Source organism: Vigna unguiculata, chromosome 5, assembly GCF_037176805.1.
Source record: "Vigna unguiculata cultivar grain cowpea cultivar isolate G323 ecotype 2 chromosome 5, ASM3717680v1, whole genome shotgun sequence".
Lineage (NCBI taxonomy): Eukaryota > Viridiplantae > Streptophyta > Magnoliopsida > Fabales > Fabaceae > Vigna > Vigna unguiculata.
Window position 1 is genome coordinate 29,043,418 of NC_140796.1, and position 20,679 is coordinate 29,064,096.

The 20,679-nt window shown below is 35.0% G+C and overlaps 2 protein-coding genes across 24 annotated transcripts in view; one reads left to right on the forward strand and one right to left on the reverse strand.

Annotated features, from left to right (window-relative positions):
• The first annotated feature begins 246 nt into the window (after positions 1-246).
• LOC114184829 (A-kinase anchor-like protein) overlaps positions 247-20,679 on the forward strand; it is a 45,746-nt gene continuing 25,313 nt past the window's right edge. For 10 of the 23 annotated variants that reach the window (XM_085673740.1, XM_085673751.1, XM_085673748.1 and 7 more), the window contains exons 1-16: positions 249-464; positions 6,013-6,322; positions 6,427-6,605; positions 6,754-6,997; positions 7,180-7,335; positions 12,320-12,541; positions 12,767-12,930; positions 13,066-13,339; positions 13,682-13,857; positions 14,018-14,255; positions 14,923-15,311; positions 15,436-15,580; positions 15,906-16,369; positions 16,495-16,639; positions 16,989-17,464; positions 17,577-17,721. In XM_085673740.1, the coding sequence (XP_085529866.1) occupies positions 423-464; positions 6,013-6,322; positions 6,427-6,605; positions 6,754-6,997; positions 7,180-7,335; positions 12,320-12,541; positions 12,767-12,930; positions 13,066-13,339; positions 13,682-13,857; positions 14,018-14,255; positions 14,923-15,311; positions 15,436-15,580; positions 15,906-16,369; positions 16,495-16,639; positions 16,989-17,464; positions 17,577-17,721 (3,769 nt within the window). In that variant the 5' untranslated portion in view covers positions 249-422. Of the gene's footprint in view, positions 465-6,012; positions 6,349-6,426; positions 6,606-6,753; positions 6,998-7,179; positions 7,336-12,319; positions 12,542-12,766; positions 12,931-13,065; positions 13,340-13,681; positions 13,858-14,017; positions 14,256-14,922; positions 15,312-15,435; positions 15,581-15,905; positions 16,370-16,494; positions 16,640-16,988; positions 17,465-17,576; positions 17,722-20,679 lie in introns of those variants that run through there. The other 13 variants (XM_085673735.1, XM_085673742.1, XM_085673736.1 and 10 more) reach the window with 5 other exon arrangements.
• On the reverse strand, positions 6,982-12,293 carry LOC114184830 (uncharacterized). The gene is made up of 2 exons (XM_085673757.1): positions 9,035-12,293; positions 6,982-8,918 (listed from the first exon to the last, which is right to left on the reverse strand). Exon 1 carries the CDS (start codon positions 11,162-11,164, stop codon positions 9,992-9,994), a length of 1,173 nt encoding a protein of 390 aa, XP_085529883.1. The 5' UTR covers positions 11,165-12,293; the 3' UTR covers positions 6,982-8,918; positions 9,035-9,991.

Sequence of the window (20,679 nt, forward strand, 5' to 3'; positions counted from 1 at the left end):
GAAATAACCTTCAAACATTTATTTTCCTATTCATATCAGGATCCTTAACTCCACAAAAGCCAACTTAATAAGGATAAATGATTATGCTTGCTTTCGCTGTCTGACTAGAAGTGTTGATAATAAAAAAATAGAAATTGATTAATTTTTCATGTGACTAATCTATGAGCAGGACCATATTACAAGTGGCACTGTCACTGTTGTGGCAATTAGTAATGCTGAAATCCAAGTGTATTAATACAAACATGCACACACTTATATACACAAAGTCTGAGTTTAGATTGGAATTAACCAAGTTCTGACAGAGCAAACGAAGTGAGGTACAACTATAGTGCTTCAGGATACGAAAGTGAAAGAACAGTATACAAGATCACCAATACTTTTTATGCAACTGCAGCCTCTGTTGAGTTGGTGAGGCCTGCAACATGGAAGCTGAAACCGATTCTCCAGAAGATGCATCTCCTGTGGTATGTCCTTCTATACAGCTTTCTAATCACTCAATTTTTGCACACTTAGCTTTCTTTAACTCAACCAAATACTTAGATTTAGTTATCTTTGTCAAAAGTTGTCTTCTTCTGCTTGATGTTCCTGGTAACTTGATTATGCAGTAATATTTCCTTTTGCCTTTGATTATGAGGTATTTTGATGAAACTATTGGATATATAAGAACTGAGCTCTCAAGCAAAGAGTGGGAATTATAAACCCCAAATACTCAAATTACTATAACACACCACAACTGCTTAAATACTTCACCATTCGTCTCACAACACTCGATGTCAGACTCAAATTTCCCATATTAGATCATTTTCTCCTTTAACATCACTAGGATCAATACCTAAGTATTATATCATACTTAGACACCAAAAAAATAAATGGTTGGAGATATTTATGATAACAATTATCTCAATATATTAAGATCGCATACCTTCTGAATAGTGAAGGAATACAAGTCACATTTTCTTAAGCACCAAATTTTGCAGTTATCTACAAAATATATTCCACTTAGTAAAATAGATTTCAAATAAAAAATTATTAGTTTTTATATTTTGGATTGTGTTTAACTAATTCAATCTCACAGCCAACTTGTCTGATAAGTGCTGTTCTCCACTTAATACATTATTCAAGTTTATTCCTAGATCTAGTCAATGTGGAACATGCGTTCTCTTAATACACCCTTTCACCACGTAGGCTTGACACATGACTGAGGCTAAGTAACAATTTTAATGAATTTAGGACTAATTCTAAGACTATAAATTTATAGTTTCCGGTTAGACTTATTTGAGTTCCTCAGTTCTTCCAATATCAATAAATTTGATTCAATAACATAGTTGGGGTTGGACTTTAAATGTAAAAGTGGAGTTTCTTTTAAGGGAAAAGACCCCACCAGTGTCGGAAAGTATTTTGGTATTGGTTCTTTTGACAATTTTGTTTCGGTTCATTAGTTAAAACATATCAAAACGAGGTAAAAAGGATGATTTTTTGACTTCAGTTATAAACCGAAGCCAAAAAGTCAATATTATGCTAATCTACAGGTGCTAATTGAAGCCTAATACCTTTATGATTTTAAAAAATTGTTTAATTTAATGGATATTAGGCTTTGATTAGACCTAGAACCAAAGTTAAATACTCTTTAAATTAAACAATTCTTTTATTAAAAAGAGTATTTGGCTTCAGTTATACCCATTACCGAGCCCAAATGTCCTTAAAGTTAAATAATTTTAAATTAAAAAGGGTATTTAGTTTCGGTTATGGCAAGAACCGAAAACTATCATTAAAATTAAATTATAATTTTAAATTGAACATGAATTAAGCTTCAATTATTATCAAAACCAAGGTCAAATACTTCCTTTATGTTTCGGTTATTAACAAAACCGAGACCAAATACTCTTTTTATATTTCAATTTTGGTATAATCAAAGCCTAATGAAGGCGTTTTTTTTTTTAAATAATTTTTTTGTTTTTGTTTCTTCCCACATTTTAAACCTGCACAGATTGAGATAGGACCAACACAAAAATAGAACAACATATTTTATCAAACCTAGAATCATCCAAAATCCAAACTCAACTATCAGTCTTGTCTTACAACACTTTTATTATAAATTTTGTACAAACTGTCCTACCATACTTTATGAACTTATCAATTGAATACTTTTGAATTTTTGCACAAAAGACAATAATTTCAATTAGTATATAAAAAAGACAAAGTTGCAAAGTATTTGATTCTATGCAAATATTATCGTTTCCCAACTAGTTGTAAACAACCACAAACAATGGTTGTCATCCATTGTATTACATAGTAACCGCACTCATTTGAGTCGGTTTGTTTATTACACTACAATATATCAACACAAATAGAAATTATTAAGAAAGAAAAGGAATCAAACAATTATAAATTTATGGAACAAAATACCAAACCTAAAGGGACAACCATGTAAGTTTTTTTGCCTTAGCAGTTGATTTCCCTAACAACATGTTATATCCAACAATTGAACTATGATAAGGGAATGTTTTAGAATACATTTATATAACAAATAAAGTTCATAACATTGAGGTTCTTACCAATATATTACTTGTCTGAGATGGTTAGGGAAAAAATTACAAAACTGTCACTGCATTTTTATATGCTTCGATTTTCATAAAACCAAAACATATAAGCTGATTTTAAAACTGATTTTAAAAGTGTTTTCTACATAGTGTTAATTATTCTAGTCTTACTATTGAGTCAATAGTAAATATCTAATTGTGTAAACTTTAAGCTAATAATGTCTAGTTTTAGAGGTCTAAGGTTAGTGTGTTAATACTCCAATCGAATAAGATAAATGTATTATGGTTATTTATATAAGACATGCTAAGTACATATTTAAAATGTATTATTACATATCAAAACATTATAAATATATAATAGTAATTGTACAATTCCAAATTAAAACTGCATTTCTCAAACATTTCCAAACTAAAAATTTATAAATTATTTTCATTTATTTACATATAAAATAACATTATCAATACCATTGCCTCAAATAATCCTTCGAAAAAAATTTCTATCTTTGATTCATGAAGAAATAACCTTTATATGCTTTTACATTACACATAGTTATATGTTTCTTGTAGCTTTATTTGATATAAATTATTTAATACAGTTAGTATTTTATTAATGGGGAGTGTTGAACTCATAACCTCTCTTACCCTCCCTTCTAAAACCCTTCAAACCAACCTTATATCTCCCAAATGTTAGTTGAAGGAGTTGAATTTGAAACCTCTCCTACTCTCCCTTTCAACTTTTAACACTAAATCAACTTTTAAATAACTTATTAATATACATATTGTTGCTTCATAGGTTTAGACACTTCATTAATACGTAACACTAAAATATCCTAGAATATCAATATCAAATACAAATTAACAAAGGTAAATAAAGCAGATTGAAGTATTGATGCTTCAAACAACATTGATTGAGTATGTAAAGAGAGCACCCCAACTAGGTTCCTTAAGGCAAGATACAGTCCAAATTCTAATAAAAGTCATATAGGAAATGAGTGTTGTTAAGAGAAAAAAAATAGAATAGCATATAGGAAACAAAGGTTCTTCCACAATAAACTTTAAGATTATCCTTTCATTGGATTTACAAGGAAACTTGACATCATAGACGAGCACTCATGCTAGAGAGAGGGGGTGTTTGAGATTATTTGACAAACATTTCAATATGCTTTCGAGCTATATGAAGATTTGGAGGAATGTGCATACAAAAATAGAATAAAAAGGACACAAACTAATTAGAAGAGCAAAAAAAGGAAAAAAAAAAAAAACTTAAATCTTAATAACTTTCTTCTACCCTTTTCATTCATGGCGTTGGTCTTAAAAAGATCTCAAAAATAAAAAAGTTAAGATCCTAAACCCTAAATCCTAGATCTCAAGTAAGACTCTCGTCAATTATTCAAATAAATAAATGTTCTTAGTTGAGACAACTCATTTTAGTAGTCAAATGTAATCCTTTAGTCGTGAGTTTGTTGATCTTTCTAGTGGGCTTGTGATGAATTTTACTCTTTTTGGATTTGTACAATCCAAACACTAAAAATAGTTTCCAAAAGTTAGAAACAAGCATTCTAGAATGCATTTTTCCGAAACTAGAATGCATTTTTCGGATTTGAAAATAATTCCAAAACATTTTCCAGATTTGAAAATACTTTCCGGAACAATTCATCAAAACAAAATGAAAGTGTTTTTGCATGATGACATCCCCAATGGCTTTGCTAGGGGAGAATGATCATAGTATGTGGCTTGTCGCCCGAGACTCCTTTGTCACCTCCTACACAGATCATTTTATAAGCCTCTTCACTCCGAACAATAGATTCATATTTAAGATGTGCAATCAACAAGAACTTGAAAATCTGATATCGATCAACAAACTGAGTCAGGTTTTTAAGATTAAAAAATCTTATACTAGTCTAGTTTTATCCTGTAGTAGTTACCAAAGAATACATCTTGTTTCAAGATCTTACTTTCTAACTCGGGAACAGATATATCATTCCTGAAAGTAAGTATTTCTTAGATCATCCCAAATTTATCGAGAAGTAGAGTAAAACATATATAGTTTCACTGACCACTTTATAATGTGTGAATCATCATTGTTCTAGTTTGAAAAATAGGCTTATCCCGAGGTACAACCTCATTCAATATCGTTAAGTCTTCCCTGTACCCTGTTAGGTATGGTTGATGAATCTTCGGGAAAATGAGGAAGATCAACATTATTTTATGGGAAACTACAGAGTGTGCCGATACGTTATCCATGCTTCAAATCCAAAGGGTTATTATGTGAGTGCCTATTAGAGATATAAGATAAAATCATTCGTGTGTTTCATCCAATAGCTTGAGTTTCTGGGATTGCTGGTTCATGAATGAAAGTGCATGTGCTGAAGAACCAAGAGTTAACATGCATCTACAGGAAAGCAGATGATGATCCCAGATAGTTGATAACACAAGGCCAATATGAGAAAAAGATGTTGATCTAGAATGCAATGAAAAAGCCACGAGATTTTCTGATGTAATGATCAATCAAGTATAAATTTGCAACCTCGGTTGGAAACCAAAACGCTAGAAACAATGATGAAAGCTAAGCTGTGTGCAAAGTGGTAAAACATAAACAACATGAATATAGTGACAGTCAGATCAATAAAGTGTTAGGTAAACTTAATTACAATAAAGTTTATGTTATAGTAATAATTGATAATTAATATACTAGTCGTTTGTTTATAGTAGTATAGATAATTTACTGGTCGTTGAATAATTGATGTACTAGTCGTATTAGGAGTACCACCGACAAAAATTATAAACCTTGTATTGTTAATGACATGAATAAGATAACACAAAAAGTACAAAAAGTGAATAAGTTTATTTATCCAAAAACCTCTTTCTCCTGACCTAAAGTTTAAATTAAACCCTTAACTTGGAAACCAAGAATCCAAGCCACGTATAAAAAGATAAGGAGACCAAAGACAAGTGTAAGTAACTGTAAGTGTCACATGCAGAGGATGATATTAAAGAAAATAAGATAAAACAAAAATTCTGGTGGTGCTAAATATATATGGAAGAGGAGGAAAATGAAGAGGAAAGAACTCAATAGGGTTCAGAGGCTATTGGAAAAAAAAAATCAAAACTAATTCAGAAAAACATGAATAAACATGAAAAACATAGTTGACATGTAATTCTGGTTCCATAAAGAGTGAAGTGGAAGCTTCGTGCAAAAGAGCTAAAATAATATTGAAGACTAGAAAGGGATCCTGAGAAAAGAGTTAATGTAGAAAATAACAGAAAGTTGTATCAACTTTGAGGTCAGTGAAAAACTATAGTTTTAGGAGATGTAATGATGCACTGTATTGTTTAAAAAATATAGAAAGCCTCAACTTTGCATGAGATCTTATTTAATTTAGATAAGCTTAGTATTTATGTTATACTTTAAATAATAATACTGTTTTGTTTAAATTGAAAATCTTGAGCTGAATAACCTTTCTTTCTGCAGTGTGTCCCATTAGTTAAGTCATTTAAAAATATTGGAAGTGAAGAGATAACATTTCCGCAAAAACATGGAAATGATGTAAATTCTAAATATCCATTGGTAGAAGAAAAAGGGAATGCAGATAGTAGCAAGACTGATGAAGTCTCCGAAATAAGACCTCAAGAAATACATCAAGAATCATGTAAGGTCTTTGTGGGAAGCGAAAAACAAACTGAAGTGCCTGCAGGCTGGTCAAAGCAAAGAGATTCAGAAGGAATGGTTATGACGGAATCAATACCAAAATCAAGTATTGAAGAACAAGGAAAAGTTCCAGGTTTTGAGACAGGATATCTATCAGATGTATTAGAAATTAGAAAATAACTTTAGCCAACTTTGAGGGTATGATAGTTACGAACATCTAACATTTTCTAATGACAGGTGAGCACGAACATGAACACATGTCAACAATACCTGAATTGGCAATTAACCCCACTGAGGTGGCTGTAAAAATCTGTGAGGAAGAAACATACAAGGAGGAAGAAGGGTTAACAGCAACGGATAATGACCAGAGCTGCAGGCCAGAAAATGAACTAGACGAAACGAGTAAAGCTCTCGAGGTTAGACACTAATGAAGTACAACATACGTGCAGATAATTTCATTCATTCTAACATAATATGCCCATGTTGCATCCATGCAAACAACCAATCATTTATTTTCTTCTTTTTTTGTAATACAAATTTGATTCTGATGCAACATGCAAACAGGCAATTGATCAAACCCAATTCACGGGCAAAGATACAGCAGAATATGAACATGCTGACCACCAATCGGAAGCACCCAGCACGGAGAATGTGATTGCAAAGCATTCCAACTCAGAACAGTTGCCAACGAAAAGCAGCATAAAATCAAATTGTGATGAGGAACCACTAGAAAAGACTCTTGAATTATACTCTGTTGATAATTCAGAGATAAAAAAAGATGGAAAAGTCATGTCAGAGAAGGCAATAGGTATTAACAAAGCCACTGAAGTGGAATTACAAATATCTAAAACAAAAAAGTAATTATGTTCTGAAAATTTACAACCTGCTCTTTTTTTTTACATCCTAGAAACAAATTGATTGTAGAACAAAATATTAAAATAGACAACACTGTCAATCATTGCATTGAATATCTATTTTGGATAATGATAGGTGTGCCTGCAGATGGGACCCTGAAAACTTTATCAACTACAGCATGTGTTGGCGCTGCAGAGTTAGAGAACAAGGATGAAGGAAAGTTCACACTTGAGAAAGAAAAAGAGATGGAAGCAGCAACAGATATGCAATTATTAAAAAGTGCAACAGATAGTATGTGGTCAACGTTTACCAACATTTTTTTACTTTAGTGAAATAAATATTGACCATACAAAATAAAATAAAAGAAACATTATGGTTCCAACTAAAAACTGATTATTTTTCATACCACCTCAAAAAATCAATTTTTCACTCAGATATGGCCTCCAGTGTTTGTGCCATTAAAATGAATAACTTGCATTAAAAGATCAAAGACTTGCATTAAAAGTAAATAGTGTATGATATTATGTATAGAATTGTATATGTTCTGAATGTATTGTGTGTCTAATGCAGACCACACAATATGTATTTATATTATTGAATAGAATCAATTACAATAAAGGCTCACAATAATATGGAATCAATCACCCTAATTTATGAGATTATGTAACGGTTGATTTTCTAGAAATCTGTAACCACTGATTATATTCTAACACTCCCCCTCAAGCTGGAGCATATATTTCATATGCACCAAGCTTGTTACAAATGTACTCAATCTGAGGGCCTCTAAGAGACTTGATGAATTGTCCGCCAATTGATTGCTAGAGTTGACAAAATCAGTAGTGATTTCTTCAAAGAGCACCTTTTCTCTAATGAAGTGACAATCAATTTCAACGTGATACAACATCCCAAATGCTATCAGAAGGAGCATTTAGAAATTGGCTTAACACACTAACCGCGAAAGTAATGTCGGGTATGGTGATGGTGAGATAGTTAAGTCTGCCTACCAGGCGACGATATCTTTCCGGGTCTTTCAATGACTCCCCCTAACCCAAAAGAAGCTTGATATTAGGATCCTTAGGAGTATCACAAGGATGACAGTCAAGCATAGCAGTTTCAGTAAGAATGTCCAAGGCATACTTACGTTGATTAATGACAATTCCAGAAGCAGATTGAGCAACTTCAATGCCTAAGAAATATTTGAGAGGGCCCAAATCTTTCGTATAAAATTGCTGTAAAAGGTGCTCTTTTTTATTGTCGAATTCCAGGCTCATCATTACCCGTGATGACAATGTCATCAACATAAACAACAAGGTAAATGCACTTTCCAGAAGAGGAATGGATGTAAAAGACAGAGTGATCAGCCTCACACCTGGTCATGCCAAACTGAATTAAGACAGAACTGAAACGACCAAACCAAGTCCGAGGAGATTGTTTCAAACTATAGAGAGACAGTTGAAGCTTACAAACAAGACGAGAATCACCGAGAGCAAGAAAACTACGGGGTTGTTCCATATAAACTTCTTGCAATTCACCATGTAAGAATGCATTTTTAATATCTAGCTGATGAAGAGGCCAATGATGAATAGCAGCCATAGCCAGAAAGATACGAACAAAAGTTATTTTAGCCATAGGAGAAAAGGTGTCCCCATAATCTAGACAAAAAATCTGTGTATATCCTTTGGTGACCAAACAAGCTTTTAACCGATCAATATGACCATCAAGTCCAATTTTCACTGTATAAACCCAACGATAGCCAATAGTTTGCCTGCCATGAGGTAAAGGAACAAGTTCCCATGTGCCATTAGAATGTAAGGCTGCCATCTCCTCTACCATTGCCTGATGCAGCCGGGATCAGCCATGGCTTCACCTGTAGTCTTAGGAATAGACACAGAATCAAAAGAAGAAACAAAGGAGAAATAGGATGGAGACAAACGATCATAATTAATGGTAAAAGCATATTGAGAGTTCGGATTACGAGAGGAACAAGTACCTTTTCGTATCGCGAAAGGAAGTTCAGGTGTAGGAGGCGTGGCCGTAGGGGCGATTGGAGCAGGAGATGATGCTTGAGGATTAGTAGTGTAAGTCACAATTGGAGTTTGAACCTGTCTATGGAAAAGAAGAAACAAAGGAGAAATAGGATGGAGACAAACGATCATAATTAATGGTAAAAGCATATTGAGAGTTCGGATTACGAGAGGAACAAGTACCTTTTCGTATCGCGAAAGGAAGTTCAGGTGTAGGAGGCGTGGCCGTAGGGGCGATTGGAGCAGGAGATGATGCTTGAGGATTAGTAGTGTAAGTCACAATTGGAGTTTGAACCCGTCTATGGTATTGAAGCAAAGGACGTTGAGGTGAAGCAATTACTTGAGTCGAAAGAGGCAAGACTTCTGGACATTGTGGAGAAGCAATTACTTGAGTCGAAACAGACAAGACTTCTAAAGATTCAATTGAAAGATTGACATTCAATAGTAGAAGTGTAGAACAGGGTAGTCTCGAAAAAGGTGACATCAGTAGAAACTATATATCGTTGAAGTTGAGGAGAAAAACAACAGTAGCCCTTTTGAAGGCGTGAGTAACCAAGGAAAATACATTTGAGAGACATGGCAGAAAGTTTATCTTTACCTGGAGTAAGGTCATGGACAAAACATGAACAACCAAAGACTCAAAGAGGAATGGAGTAAAGATCTTGTGTGGGATATAAGAGAGAATAAGGAACCTGATTATTAAAGACGGACAAAGGCATGCGGTTGATCAAATAACATGCTGTCAGAATGGCATCTCCCCATAATCGAAGAGGAACATTTTGGTGAAGAAGAAGGGTACGGGCAGTTTCAACCAAGTGTCGATTCTTTCTTTCAGCAACACCATTTTGTTGAGGTGTGTGAGAGCAAGATGTTTGACGTATGATACCCTATGAACTAAGAAAAGACTAAAACTGGGAAGACATTTATTCACGAGCATTGTCAGTGCGTAAAATTTTAATAGTGGTGCCAAATTGATTTTGAATTTCAGTCGAGAAACCTTGGAATATAGAAAAAAGATCTGAACAATTTTTCATTAAGAATAACCAAGTACATCGAGAGAAATCGTCAATGAAAGTAACAAAGTAATAAAAACCCAAAGTAGAATAGACACGACTAGGACGCCAAATATCGGAGTGAACTAAAGCAAAAGGTGACGAAACGCCTTTATTAACTCGAGTACTGTAGGTATGACGAGTGTGTTTTCCTAACTGACAAGACTCGCATTGAAAAGACGAACTGTAAGAAAAACTAGGAAGCATAAGGCGCATTTTTGGTAGGACGAGGATGATGTAAGCATTGATGCTCAAGAGCTTGAGATGCAGTGGAGATACAAGCAACCGATTGTGACAGATAGTATAATCCTCGAGACTCATGTCCTGCTCCAATTGTCTGTCCGGTACACCGATCCTTGAACAAGGTTGTGTTTGACCAATGCCATTAACTTTCATTTGAGAGCCATTTGCCATGGTAACAGAAGATAAAGAATCCAAATAAGTCAGTTGAAAGAAAAAAGACTTGTTACCAAACATATGGTCATCGAAGTCAAGAATCCAAGATCCAAGAGAGGAGGACTGAGAAATATAGGCTAGAGGATTACCAGACTGAGTAACGGCGACCACATGTTGTGTAGGTTGCATGGCTGCCTTGTATTGGAGAAACTCATTATAGGCATCAACGGAAATTGAAACCTCATATGATGGTTTTGGAGAAATGATTTGAGCAATATTAGCTGTCTTGTGTTGTTGTTGTGCCTTTGTACGACATTCTTCCTTAGTATGGCCATACCGTTGACAAAAATTGAAGTGAGGACGTTGACCATGATATCCACCACGAGTTCCACTTCGTCCACCCCAGTAGGAAGATTGGGAGTATAAAGCAGAGGAATCAGTTGGAGGTACGAGAGAATGACCAAACATGTGAGGAACTGAGAGGCAAAGTAACTGTTCATTAACGGTGTCATAAGACGGAACAACTGTGCCAGATAAGATTTGATTGCGGACAGAATCAAGCTCAGTAGGAGGTCCAACAAGTGCAAGAACCATAAAAAACTTGCCACGTTGTTCAGCATGTTTGACTACATCATTAGTGAAAGGCATGAGCAATTCAAAATCAGCAATTAAGCGATCGAGCTTACCAAGATATGTCTATATATCATTATTTTCCAGCTTCACAATGATAAGGTTGGAGACAACATTGTAAAGGCGATGAACAACATTGGAGTATACTCTCTTGGCTTTGTTCCAAACATCATAACATGTAGTAAAAGCGTGGTATTGAGGCTGCAATTTGACATCAATAGAGAACCAAAAAACACTACACAAGGAGGCATCAATTTGTATCCATTGGGCTTGATAATTACTTGGAATGTCTTTGGCCTGTTTGGTCAAGTGGTCAACACAACCTTGACCCTGAAACCATAGCTAGATAGTAGCAGCCCAGGAGCCATAGTTGCTCGTCCCGATCAATTTTTCACATGGAATCAGCGGAACATTGGTAAAAGTAACTATAGATGGGGCACTTGATTGTGAGCTTTCGGAAGCCATGAGAAAAGTACCTGAAATGAGCTAAAAACAGGCCGCCTGGGTGTGCGGAAGAGGGTAGAGTGTGACAGCAAGTGGGTAGTGACACAACAGTGAGAAAAAAACAAAACAAGCAGAGACAAGCATGTGAGACGGACACGTCGAGAAGAGGCCGCACGTATAGTGGCAGATCGGAACAAAGAACAAAATGTGGTGGTTGCCGGAGGAAGAAGTTCCTAATAACAGCAGCAGGGCACTGGAGGAGAAAGTGCTCGGTGATAGAGCAAAGGGGCACATAATGGCTGGGTACTGTTCACCCGAAAAAGAAAAGAAAAAAAAGAGTGAAGAAAAAATTCTGGATCAAAACCTTAAACTACTGATAGCATATAGAATTCTACATGTTCTGAATGTATTGTGTATCTAATGCAAACCACACAATATGTATTTATACTATTGAATAGAATCAATTACAATAAAGACTCAATAATATGGAATCAATCATCCTAATTTACGAGATTATGTAACGGTTGATTTTCTAGAAATCTGTAACCTCTGATTATATTCTAACATTATGTATAAATTATTAACTTAACTTTGATCTTATTAGTAGCGTGAAATGCCAGTAAAAATCTGAGTTTTTCCAGACATGATGTTTCAAATGACTACTAAACAGCTACTTTAGCTAACTTTGGATGGGTGATATCAAAGAAATATCTCAATTGTTAATGATAGGTCCACCTGATAATAAAGACCTGCCAGCAGTGTCCACTTCTGAATTTGTCAAAGGTCACACTGACGAAATCCCACAGCAACAAACACATAAAAATGATGAAACATCAGTTACTGACACTGGGAAGAGCAGTGCAGAATCTGACGATGATGAGAAATTAGATAAAGAGGAGAAAGCAATTGAAGAAGCAATAAAAACCCAGTTAGTAAACACTGAAACAGAAAGTATGTGCTAAAACTTCACTAATTTCTATTACTTTGTATTCAGTTTAATTTTGACCCCAAGAAACTGTAGGCTTCTATCTGAAAATTTCATTATTTCTCAATATCCTTAAGAACACAATTTTTGCTGAGAAACGGCATTTGGCACCTATAGTTTTGAAAGTCTGTTAGAATCACAATAAATTGTAAGGCTTTAACTATTGAAACATCTCGAGTGCATAATGACAGGTCTACCAGAGGAAGAAGTCCAGCTAAGATTGCCTACGCCTGATATTGTCCAACAAAATACTGATCAAATCATAAAGGAACAACCACTTAATCAAGATCAACCAGACATGATTGATAACGCCCAGAGCTGCATAGCAGAAAAGGAACCTGACAGAGTTATTGAGGTTAGGCCATAGTGAAGTAGGCAAGTAAATATATATGTGTGTGTGTGTGTGTGTGTGTGTATGTTTGCGGTGAACAAAAACAAACAATTTTCTTAACTTGTATACTAGTTTCATACTTTAAATATATTCAACCAGGAACCTGTAGAAATTGAAACCAAGCACAACATCAGAATATTAAAAGAACAAGAAGACCAACAATCAGAAGAAAAAAGCATGCAGAATGTCACTGCAAATTCTATAATAGAAGGGCACGTCACACCAAAAAGTAGCACAAAAGTAGCTGATGATGTCCACAAATCAGACTCAATAAAGAATTTAGAGAAGAAAGATGCGAATGAAATAAGAGAAGTGGAAGCAACGGATGTCAAACAATCAACTAATGTAGAGAAACAAAAAGCAGAAGCTAAAGGTAATTATGTTTTGAAGTCTTACAATTGAATACCCGAAAGCCAAAACCAAAAGGCAAACACAATGATATTTAAACCAGGAAAAGAAAAATAAACACATGCATTTTGAATGGAAACAATTTTTTTTTCACATAAAATAAAATAAATTGCTTCTTTAGATGACACAGTTTTATTCACTTCCATATGTGGATGATAACCATACATGGAAATTTTGTGGCCCCAAAAGCAACTTCTTGGGACACTTTGACCTTTTGAATTTTTAAGAGAAGATACGAAAGTGTTAAAATAGTAACAGCAGCCTCAGGTAATTGATTGCTTACCATATAATCTTTCTTTAACAATAGGGATGTCTGAAGATAAAGGCCTGCAGACATTACCCAGTGCAGAATTGGTCGGAAACAAAGCAATTGAAGAGAGTTGTAAAGGACATATAAAACCAGAAGCAGGACTTGCAGTGACATATGCAAATGAGGAGCAAGCACTGCAACATGAATTCGACAAAAAAGAAGAAATTCTGGAGGTTCGGACCAAACAAACCAAACTAAATAACAACAAACAAATAATACCTTTTATATTCACACTTGAACAAGTAAATTTGTGTAACACAAAATATTATTTATATCAGAATAAAAAATGTTAACACTCTGACGGTATTTTTTTAAACCGACATATGGGTGTAGGAAGAGGCATGCCAGCTCACTGCAGAAAGTGAAGCGAAACCAGAACCCCAGATTGTAGCACAGAACAATGAGACCACATGCATAAAGCATCCGTATTTGGATAGAGAGGCTTCAGAAATGAACCCCATTGTTGATACTATAGAGCACGAGATTTCAATGCCCCATGCGAAGTTCAATCAAGAGGAAGAAAAAGGGACAGAAAAAGAAACAAAAATGCAGCTAGAAGACACTACAGAAAGTATGTGGTTTTAAAAATCATGATTTCTACTACTATTTAGTTTCATTTTAACTAGATAAATGATAGGCTTCTATTTCAAAAGCTTATTGTTTCCCAATAAAGCAATTTGTTGTGGAACTATGACAACTTTAATTTTAAAAAATAATATAAATGAATTAAAATAGTAAAACAAACTGCCCTTGTGCAAACGATTCTTTACAATATCCGATCTTTTATAACATCAGGAATGCCACCAGTTGAAGCTTTGCAATTCTCTAATATTAGGGTATAATAGAATAATTTATTGCTAAGAGTAGATCAGATACATATACAAGCTTGGAAAATTAATTTGGGAAATATAACAACTTCACTTAATGTCATCAAATCCCTATGATTTAGGGATATAACCAATTCCTATTATTAAATAATATAATCAGATCCCTATTATTCATGAATATAATTAGGTCCCTAAGATTTAGGAATATTTTGGTTATACATTTCTAATATAATTTACTAAATATGGACTAATAAATATGATTGTTGACATAACAAAATACATAGTAACTCTTTTGGTCAAGACAGCACTGTGACTATTTTAATTTTCAAGACAGCACAACTTGTATTAAAAAAGTAAAACATGCAATCTTTGTTTAAGTATTTGCTTTTTGAAATTCTTTTGTAACAAAAGGTGTGCCGAAAGAGGAAACTATACAACCAATAGCTATAGCAGAATTAGTCAGAATCAAAGCACATGATGAGAGTAGTCCAGAAGCAAATGTTACAGTGAAATCAAACAAGGAGGTGCAAACATCTAATGTCATAGAGAACGAAGAGATTTGGGATACTGGAAAGTGCAATCAAGTAGAAGAAGAACAAACGACTGAAGAACCTACAAAATCACAGCTCCAGGAGGAACAAGTCCAAACAAGATCACCCACTCCTGCCTCTGTCCATGGTGACCCTAATCAAATTTGGCAGCAAGAAACACTGTACATAAACGAATCAGAAATAAATGATAATGACAAGCAGGGCAGCATACCAAAAATTGCACAAGACCCAAAATTGACTATTGCTCAGGTTAGGCAATAAGTAAACAAGTAAAAACTTACAAATATATCACCATGTTATGAACAAATAAAATTCTTCTATTTTCCTAGCCTCTTACACAAATTTTATACTTATGCTGTCTGTATTCAACCAGGAAACTGATAAACCAGAAACCGAGGACAATGTTGGAATAGTGACAGAGAAATTAGAAAACAAGCATGCAAGTGAAATCAGATCAAAGGAAGGAACAGATGCCAAACAATTGACAGATGTGGAGATACCAAAGTCAGAAATAGAAGGTAATTAGTTCTGAAATTTTAAAATTGCATCTGACTCAAAAACCTAAACCAAGAAACAAGCAAAGGTGTATATTCATGTTTAGAAAAAATAAAATCATTTCATCCAGACAAAATTAAAAAATTAGCATCTCTAGATGACACAAAGATTTACTCACCACTTTTTGTGAATGATACAATATAAACAGTAATTCTAGGGGCAAACATGGGAGTTTTTTGTGGCCTGTGACTTCAAATTTTCAAGAGAGCATATAAATGTATTTAAATAATAAGATATGCAACGCTTGTGTAAATGATTAATTTCAATAACTCATTCTCATAACAATAGGTGTGTCAAAAGATGAAGCTCAACAACCAATAGCCAATACAGTATTTGTGGGAACCGAGGTTGTTGATGAGGGCAGTGGAGAAGAGATAGAGTCAGAAGCAGATACTAAATTGCTACCAAACAATGAGGAGCAAAGACCAGAATATGTTACTGAGGGAACTGTAGGAATAAACGACACTAATTATACAAATGAAAAAAAGGACGTTCCAACATCTCCTGTCAGTGTGAAAGAAGGGGTTGAGAATGATCGAAAATTCAGTAAAGAAGAAGAATCAAAAAGGGTAGAAGATGAAATAAAAATGCAAGTCCAGACAAGATCACCCACTCCTGCCTCTGTCCATGGTGATACTGATCAAATTTGGCAGCAAGAAACATTGTACATTGACGAATCAGAAATAAAGAATAATGACACGCAGGGCTGCATACCTAAAATTGCTCATGACACAAAACTGACTATTGCTCAGGTTAGGCAAAAAGTAAACAAGTAAAAACTAACAAAACATATCACCATGTTATGAACAAATAAGATTCTTCTATTTTCCTAACCTCGTATACAAATTTTATACTTACGCTGTCTGTATCCAACCAGGAAACTGAAAAACCAGAAACCAAGGACAATTTTGGAATACTGACAGAGAAATTAGATATGAAGCATGCAAGTGAAATCAGATCAGAGGAAGGAACAGATGCCAAACAATTGACAGATGTGGAGATACCAAAGTCAGAAATAGAAGGTAATTAGTTCTGAAATTTTAGAATTGAATCTCACTCAGAAGCCTAAACCAAGAAACAAGCAAAAGTGTATATTCATGTTTAGAAACAACAAACACCACTTTAAATGAAAAAATAAAATCATTTCATCCACACAAAATTAAAAAATTAGCATCTCTAGATGACACAATGATTTACTCACCACTTTGTGTGTATGATAAGGTATAAACAGTAATTCTAGTGGCCAACATGGGAGTTTTTTGTGGCCTGTGACTTCAAATTTTCAAGAGAGCATACAAATGTATTTAAATAGTAAGATATGCAACGTTTGTGTAAATGATTAATTTCAATAACTCATTCTTATAACAATAGGTGTGTCAATAGATGAAGCTCAACAACCAATAGCCAATACAGTATTTGTGGGAACCGAGGTTGTTGATGAGGGCAGTGGAGAAGAGATAGAGTCAGAAGCAGATGCTAAATTGCTATCAAACAATGAGCAAAGACCAGAATATGTTACTGAGGGAACTGTAGGAATAAACGACACTAATTATACATATGAAAAAGAAGGGGTTCCAACATCTCCTGTCAGTGTGAAAGAAGGGATTGAGAATGATCGAAAATTCAGTAAAGAAGAAGAATCAAAGAGGGTAGAAGAGAAAACAAAAATGCAGTTACAGGAGGAACAAGTCCAGACAAGATCACCTACTCCTATCTCTGTCCAAGGTGACAGTAATCAAATCCATCAGCAAGAAACACTGTGCATTGACGAATCAGAAGTTTTTGATAATGCCAAGCAATGGTGCATAGCTGCAATTGAACTTGAGAAAGACACCACTGTTGTACAGGTTAGTCATTGGTGAAGTAATATATTAAATGTATATCAGCTTCCTGTGAGCAAACAAAGCACTTATTTTCCCAACTTGTTTCACAAATCCCATATTGCATGTGTTCAACCAGGAAACCAGAAATTCAGAAACCAACGATAAAATTATCACAGTAGCAGAGAATTTACATCACAAGGATGAAACAGAAATCAAGGAAGAGGAAGGAACATATGCCCAAAAATCGACTGAAGTGGAGATGCTACAGTCAGAAAGAGAAGGTAATTAGGTTTTGAAATATTAGAATCAAATATGACTCCAAATCTTAAATGCAGAAACAAAGATAATGAATATATTAATGCCAGGTGTTGAGAATAAAGAAAATAGGGATTGAGATTAATCTCCCTTGTGTATAAACCACACATAGGGTAATCTATTTATAATAGAGAGAGGTACAAGTAAAAAAAGTAACTGAAAATAAAAAGATTAAATAGAAGATATTGTTTGATATTGTGGTTATCAATATCTAACAATATCTTAATAATATCAAATAATATCTAACACTCCCCCTCAAGCTGAGCATACAAATCGTATGTGCCAAGCTTGTTACAGATATAATCAATTCTAGGCCCCCGTAAAGACTTAGTAAAAATATCTGCTAACTGATCACTTGAGTTAACAAATTCAGTTTTGATGTCTCCAGACAAAACCTTTTCTCGAATGAAATGACAATCAATCTCAATGTGTTTGGTCCTCTCATGAAAGACAAGATTAGAGCTAATATGAAGAGCAGCCTGATTGTCACACACAAGTATCATTTGAGTAACATCTCCAAATTGTAACTCTTGAAGCAATTGCTTAAGCCAAACAAGTTCACATACAGCTGAGGCCATAGCTCTATATTCTGCTTCTGCACTGGATCTTGCTACAACACTCTGTTTCTTACTTTTCCACGAGATCAAGTTACCACCAATGGAGACACAATACCCAGATGTAGATCTTCTATCAGAAGGAGATCCTGCCCAATCAACATCTGAATAGCAAACAACTCTTGTATGATTATTAGAACCATATAACAATCATTTTCCAGGGGATCTTTTAATATACTTCAAGATACGAATGACTGCATTCCAATGATCTTCACATGGGGAATTAAGAAATTGACTTACCACACTGACTGCAAAAGAAATGTCAGGACGAGTAACGGTAAGATAATTTAATTTTCCAACTAATCTTCTATACTGCTCAGGATCAGATATAGGCTCCCCCTGATTTGGTAGAAGTTTAGTAATGGGATCCATGGGTGTATCAACAGACTTTGAACTCACCAACCTAGTTTCCTCCAGAATATCCATGGCATACTTTTTTTGAGATATAACAATACCATCATTGGATTGTGCCACCTCAATACCCAAGAAATATCTGAGTTTGCCAAGATCTTTTGTCTGAAAATGGTGACAGATATGTTGTTTCAACTGAGAGATGCCATGGTTGTTACTCCCTGTAAGAACGATGTCATCAACATATACTATCAAGTAAACACATCCAGCACTCGAGTGTTGATAAAAAACATAATGATCTGTTTCACACCGAGTCATACCAAATTGTTGAACAACATTGCTAAACTTTCCAAACCAGGCCCTAGGAGATTGTTTTAGGCCATATAGTGATTTGCGAAGACGACATACCATCCCAGAAGACTCCCCCTGAGCAACAAACCCAAGAGGTTGCTCCATATAGATTTCTTCTTGCAAATCACCATTGAGGAAAGCATTTTTAACATCCAGTTGATAAAGAGGCCATTGTTGAAGAGCAGCCATGGCGATAAACAAACGAACAGAAGCCATCTTTGCCACGGGGGAAAAAGTATCGCCATAATCCAAACCAAAAATTTGAGTATAACCTTTGGCCACAAGACGAGCTTTGAGGCGATCAACAGTACCATCAAGTCCAACTTTGATAGCAAACACCCACCTGCAACCAACAACAGATTTCCCAGACGGTAACAGGACCAAATCCCAAGTTCCACTGTTATGAAGAGCATTTAGTTCATCTGTCATGGCCTGACACCAACCAGGATGGGCTAAAGCTTCACAGACAGTTTTTGGAATGGTCACAGAAGAAAGAGAGGAAAGACATGTATAAAAAGGTAATGACAAGCGATGATAACTCAAAGCAATATAATGGGGAGAGGGATTACGAGTAGAACGCATACCTTTTCGGAGGGTAATGGGAAGGTTAGACTCAGGTGTTAGAGCCGGAGGAGACAGAGCAGTTGGCACTTGAGTGGAGTCACATGGTGGTAGTTGTGATCGGTTTCGGCGACTATAAACTTGAAGAGGTGGTGGAGAAGCGGACTGTGGAGCAGGAACCGATGGTGAAGAAGACACAGTAAGAGGGTCACAAACAAGAGGAACATTAAGGGTATTAGAAGAGGTGTCAGGACTAGATGGAGGTAGAGGTGAAGTTTGACTCTTAAAATAAAGGGAGAACTCATCAAAGGTGACATCTGCAGATACAAAATAACGATTAAGAAAAGAAGAAAAACATTTGTATCCTTTTTGTGATCTTGTAAACCCTAAGAAAACACACTTATGTGATCTAGGAGAAAGCTTGTCAAGACCAGGACTGAAATTATGAACAAAACATGTAGACCCGAAAACTCTTAGAGGTAAGGGATGAAGAGGGTCATGAGGAAATAAAATGGAATGAGGGATGTTATTCTTTAAAACCGAAGAAGGCATGCGATTAATAAGATAACATGCAGTAAGAATAGCATCACCCCAAAAATGTTCAGGAACCGCTCCATGAATTAAAAGAGTGCGAGTGGTTTCAATAAGATGTCTATTTTTACGTTCAGCTACACTATTTTGTTAAGGGGTATAAGCACAAGAAGTTTGATGCAGAATACCGTGAGAAACCATAAATTGTTTAAAAGAATGAGAAAGATATTGACAGCCATTATCACTGCGCAAAACTCTAATAGAAACACCGAACTGAGTTTTAATTTCATGAAAAAAAGATTGAAAGATATGAAATAAGTCCGAACGATGCTTCATTAAAAATAACCAAGTACATCTAGAATAATCATCAATGAAAGTAACAAAATATTGAAAACCTAATGTAGACTTAACGCGGCTAGGACCCCAAATGTCAGAGTGAACCAAGGCAAAAGGGGATAAAGCACCACGTGTGACACTACGAGGAAAGGAAGTACGACTATGTTTGCCTAATTGGCA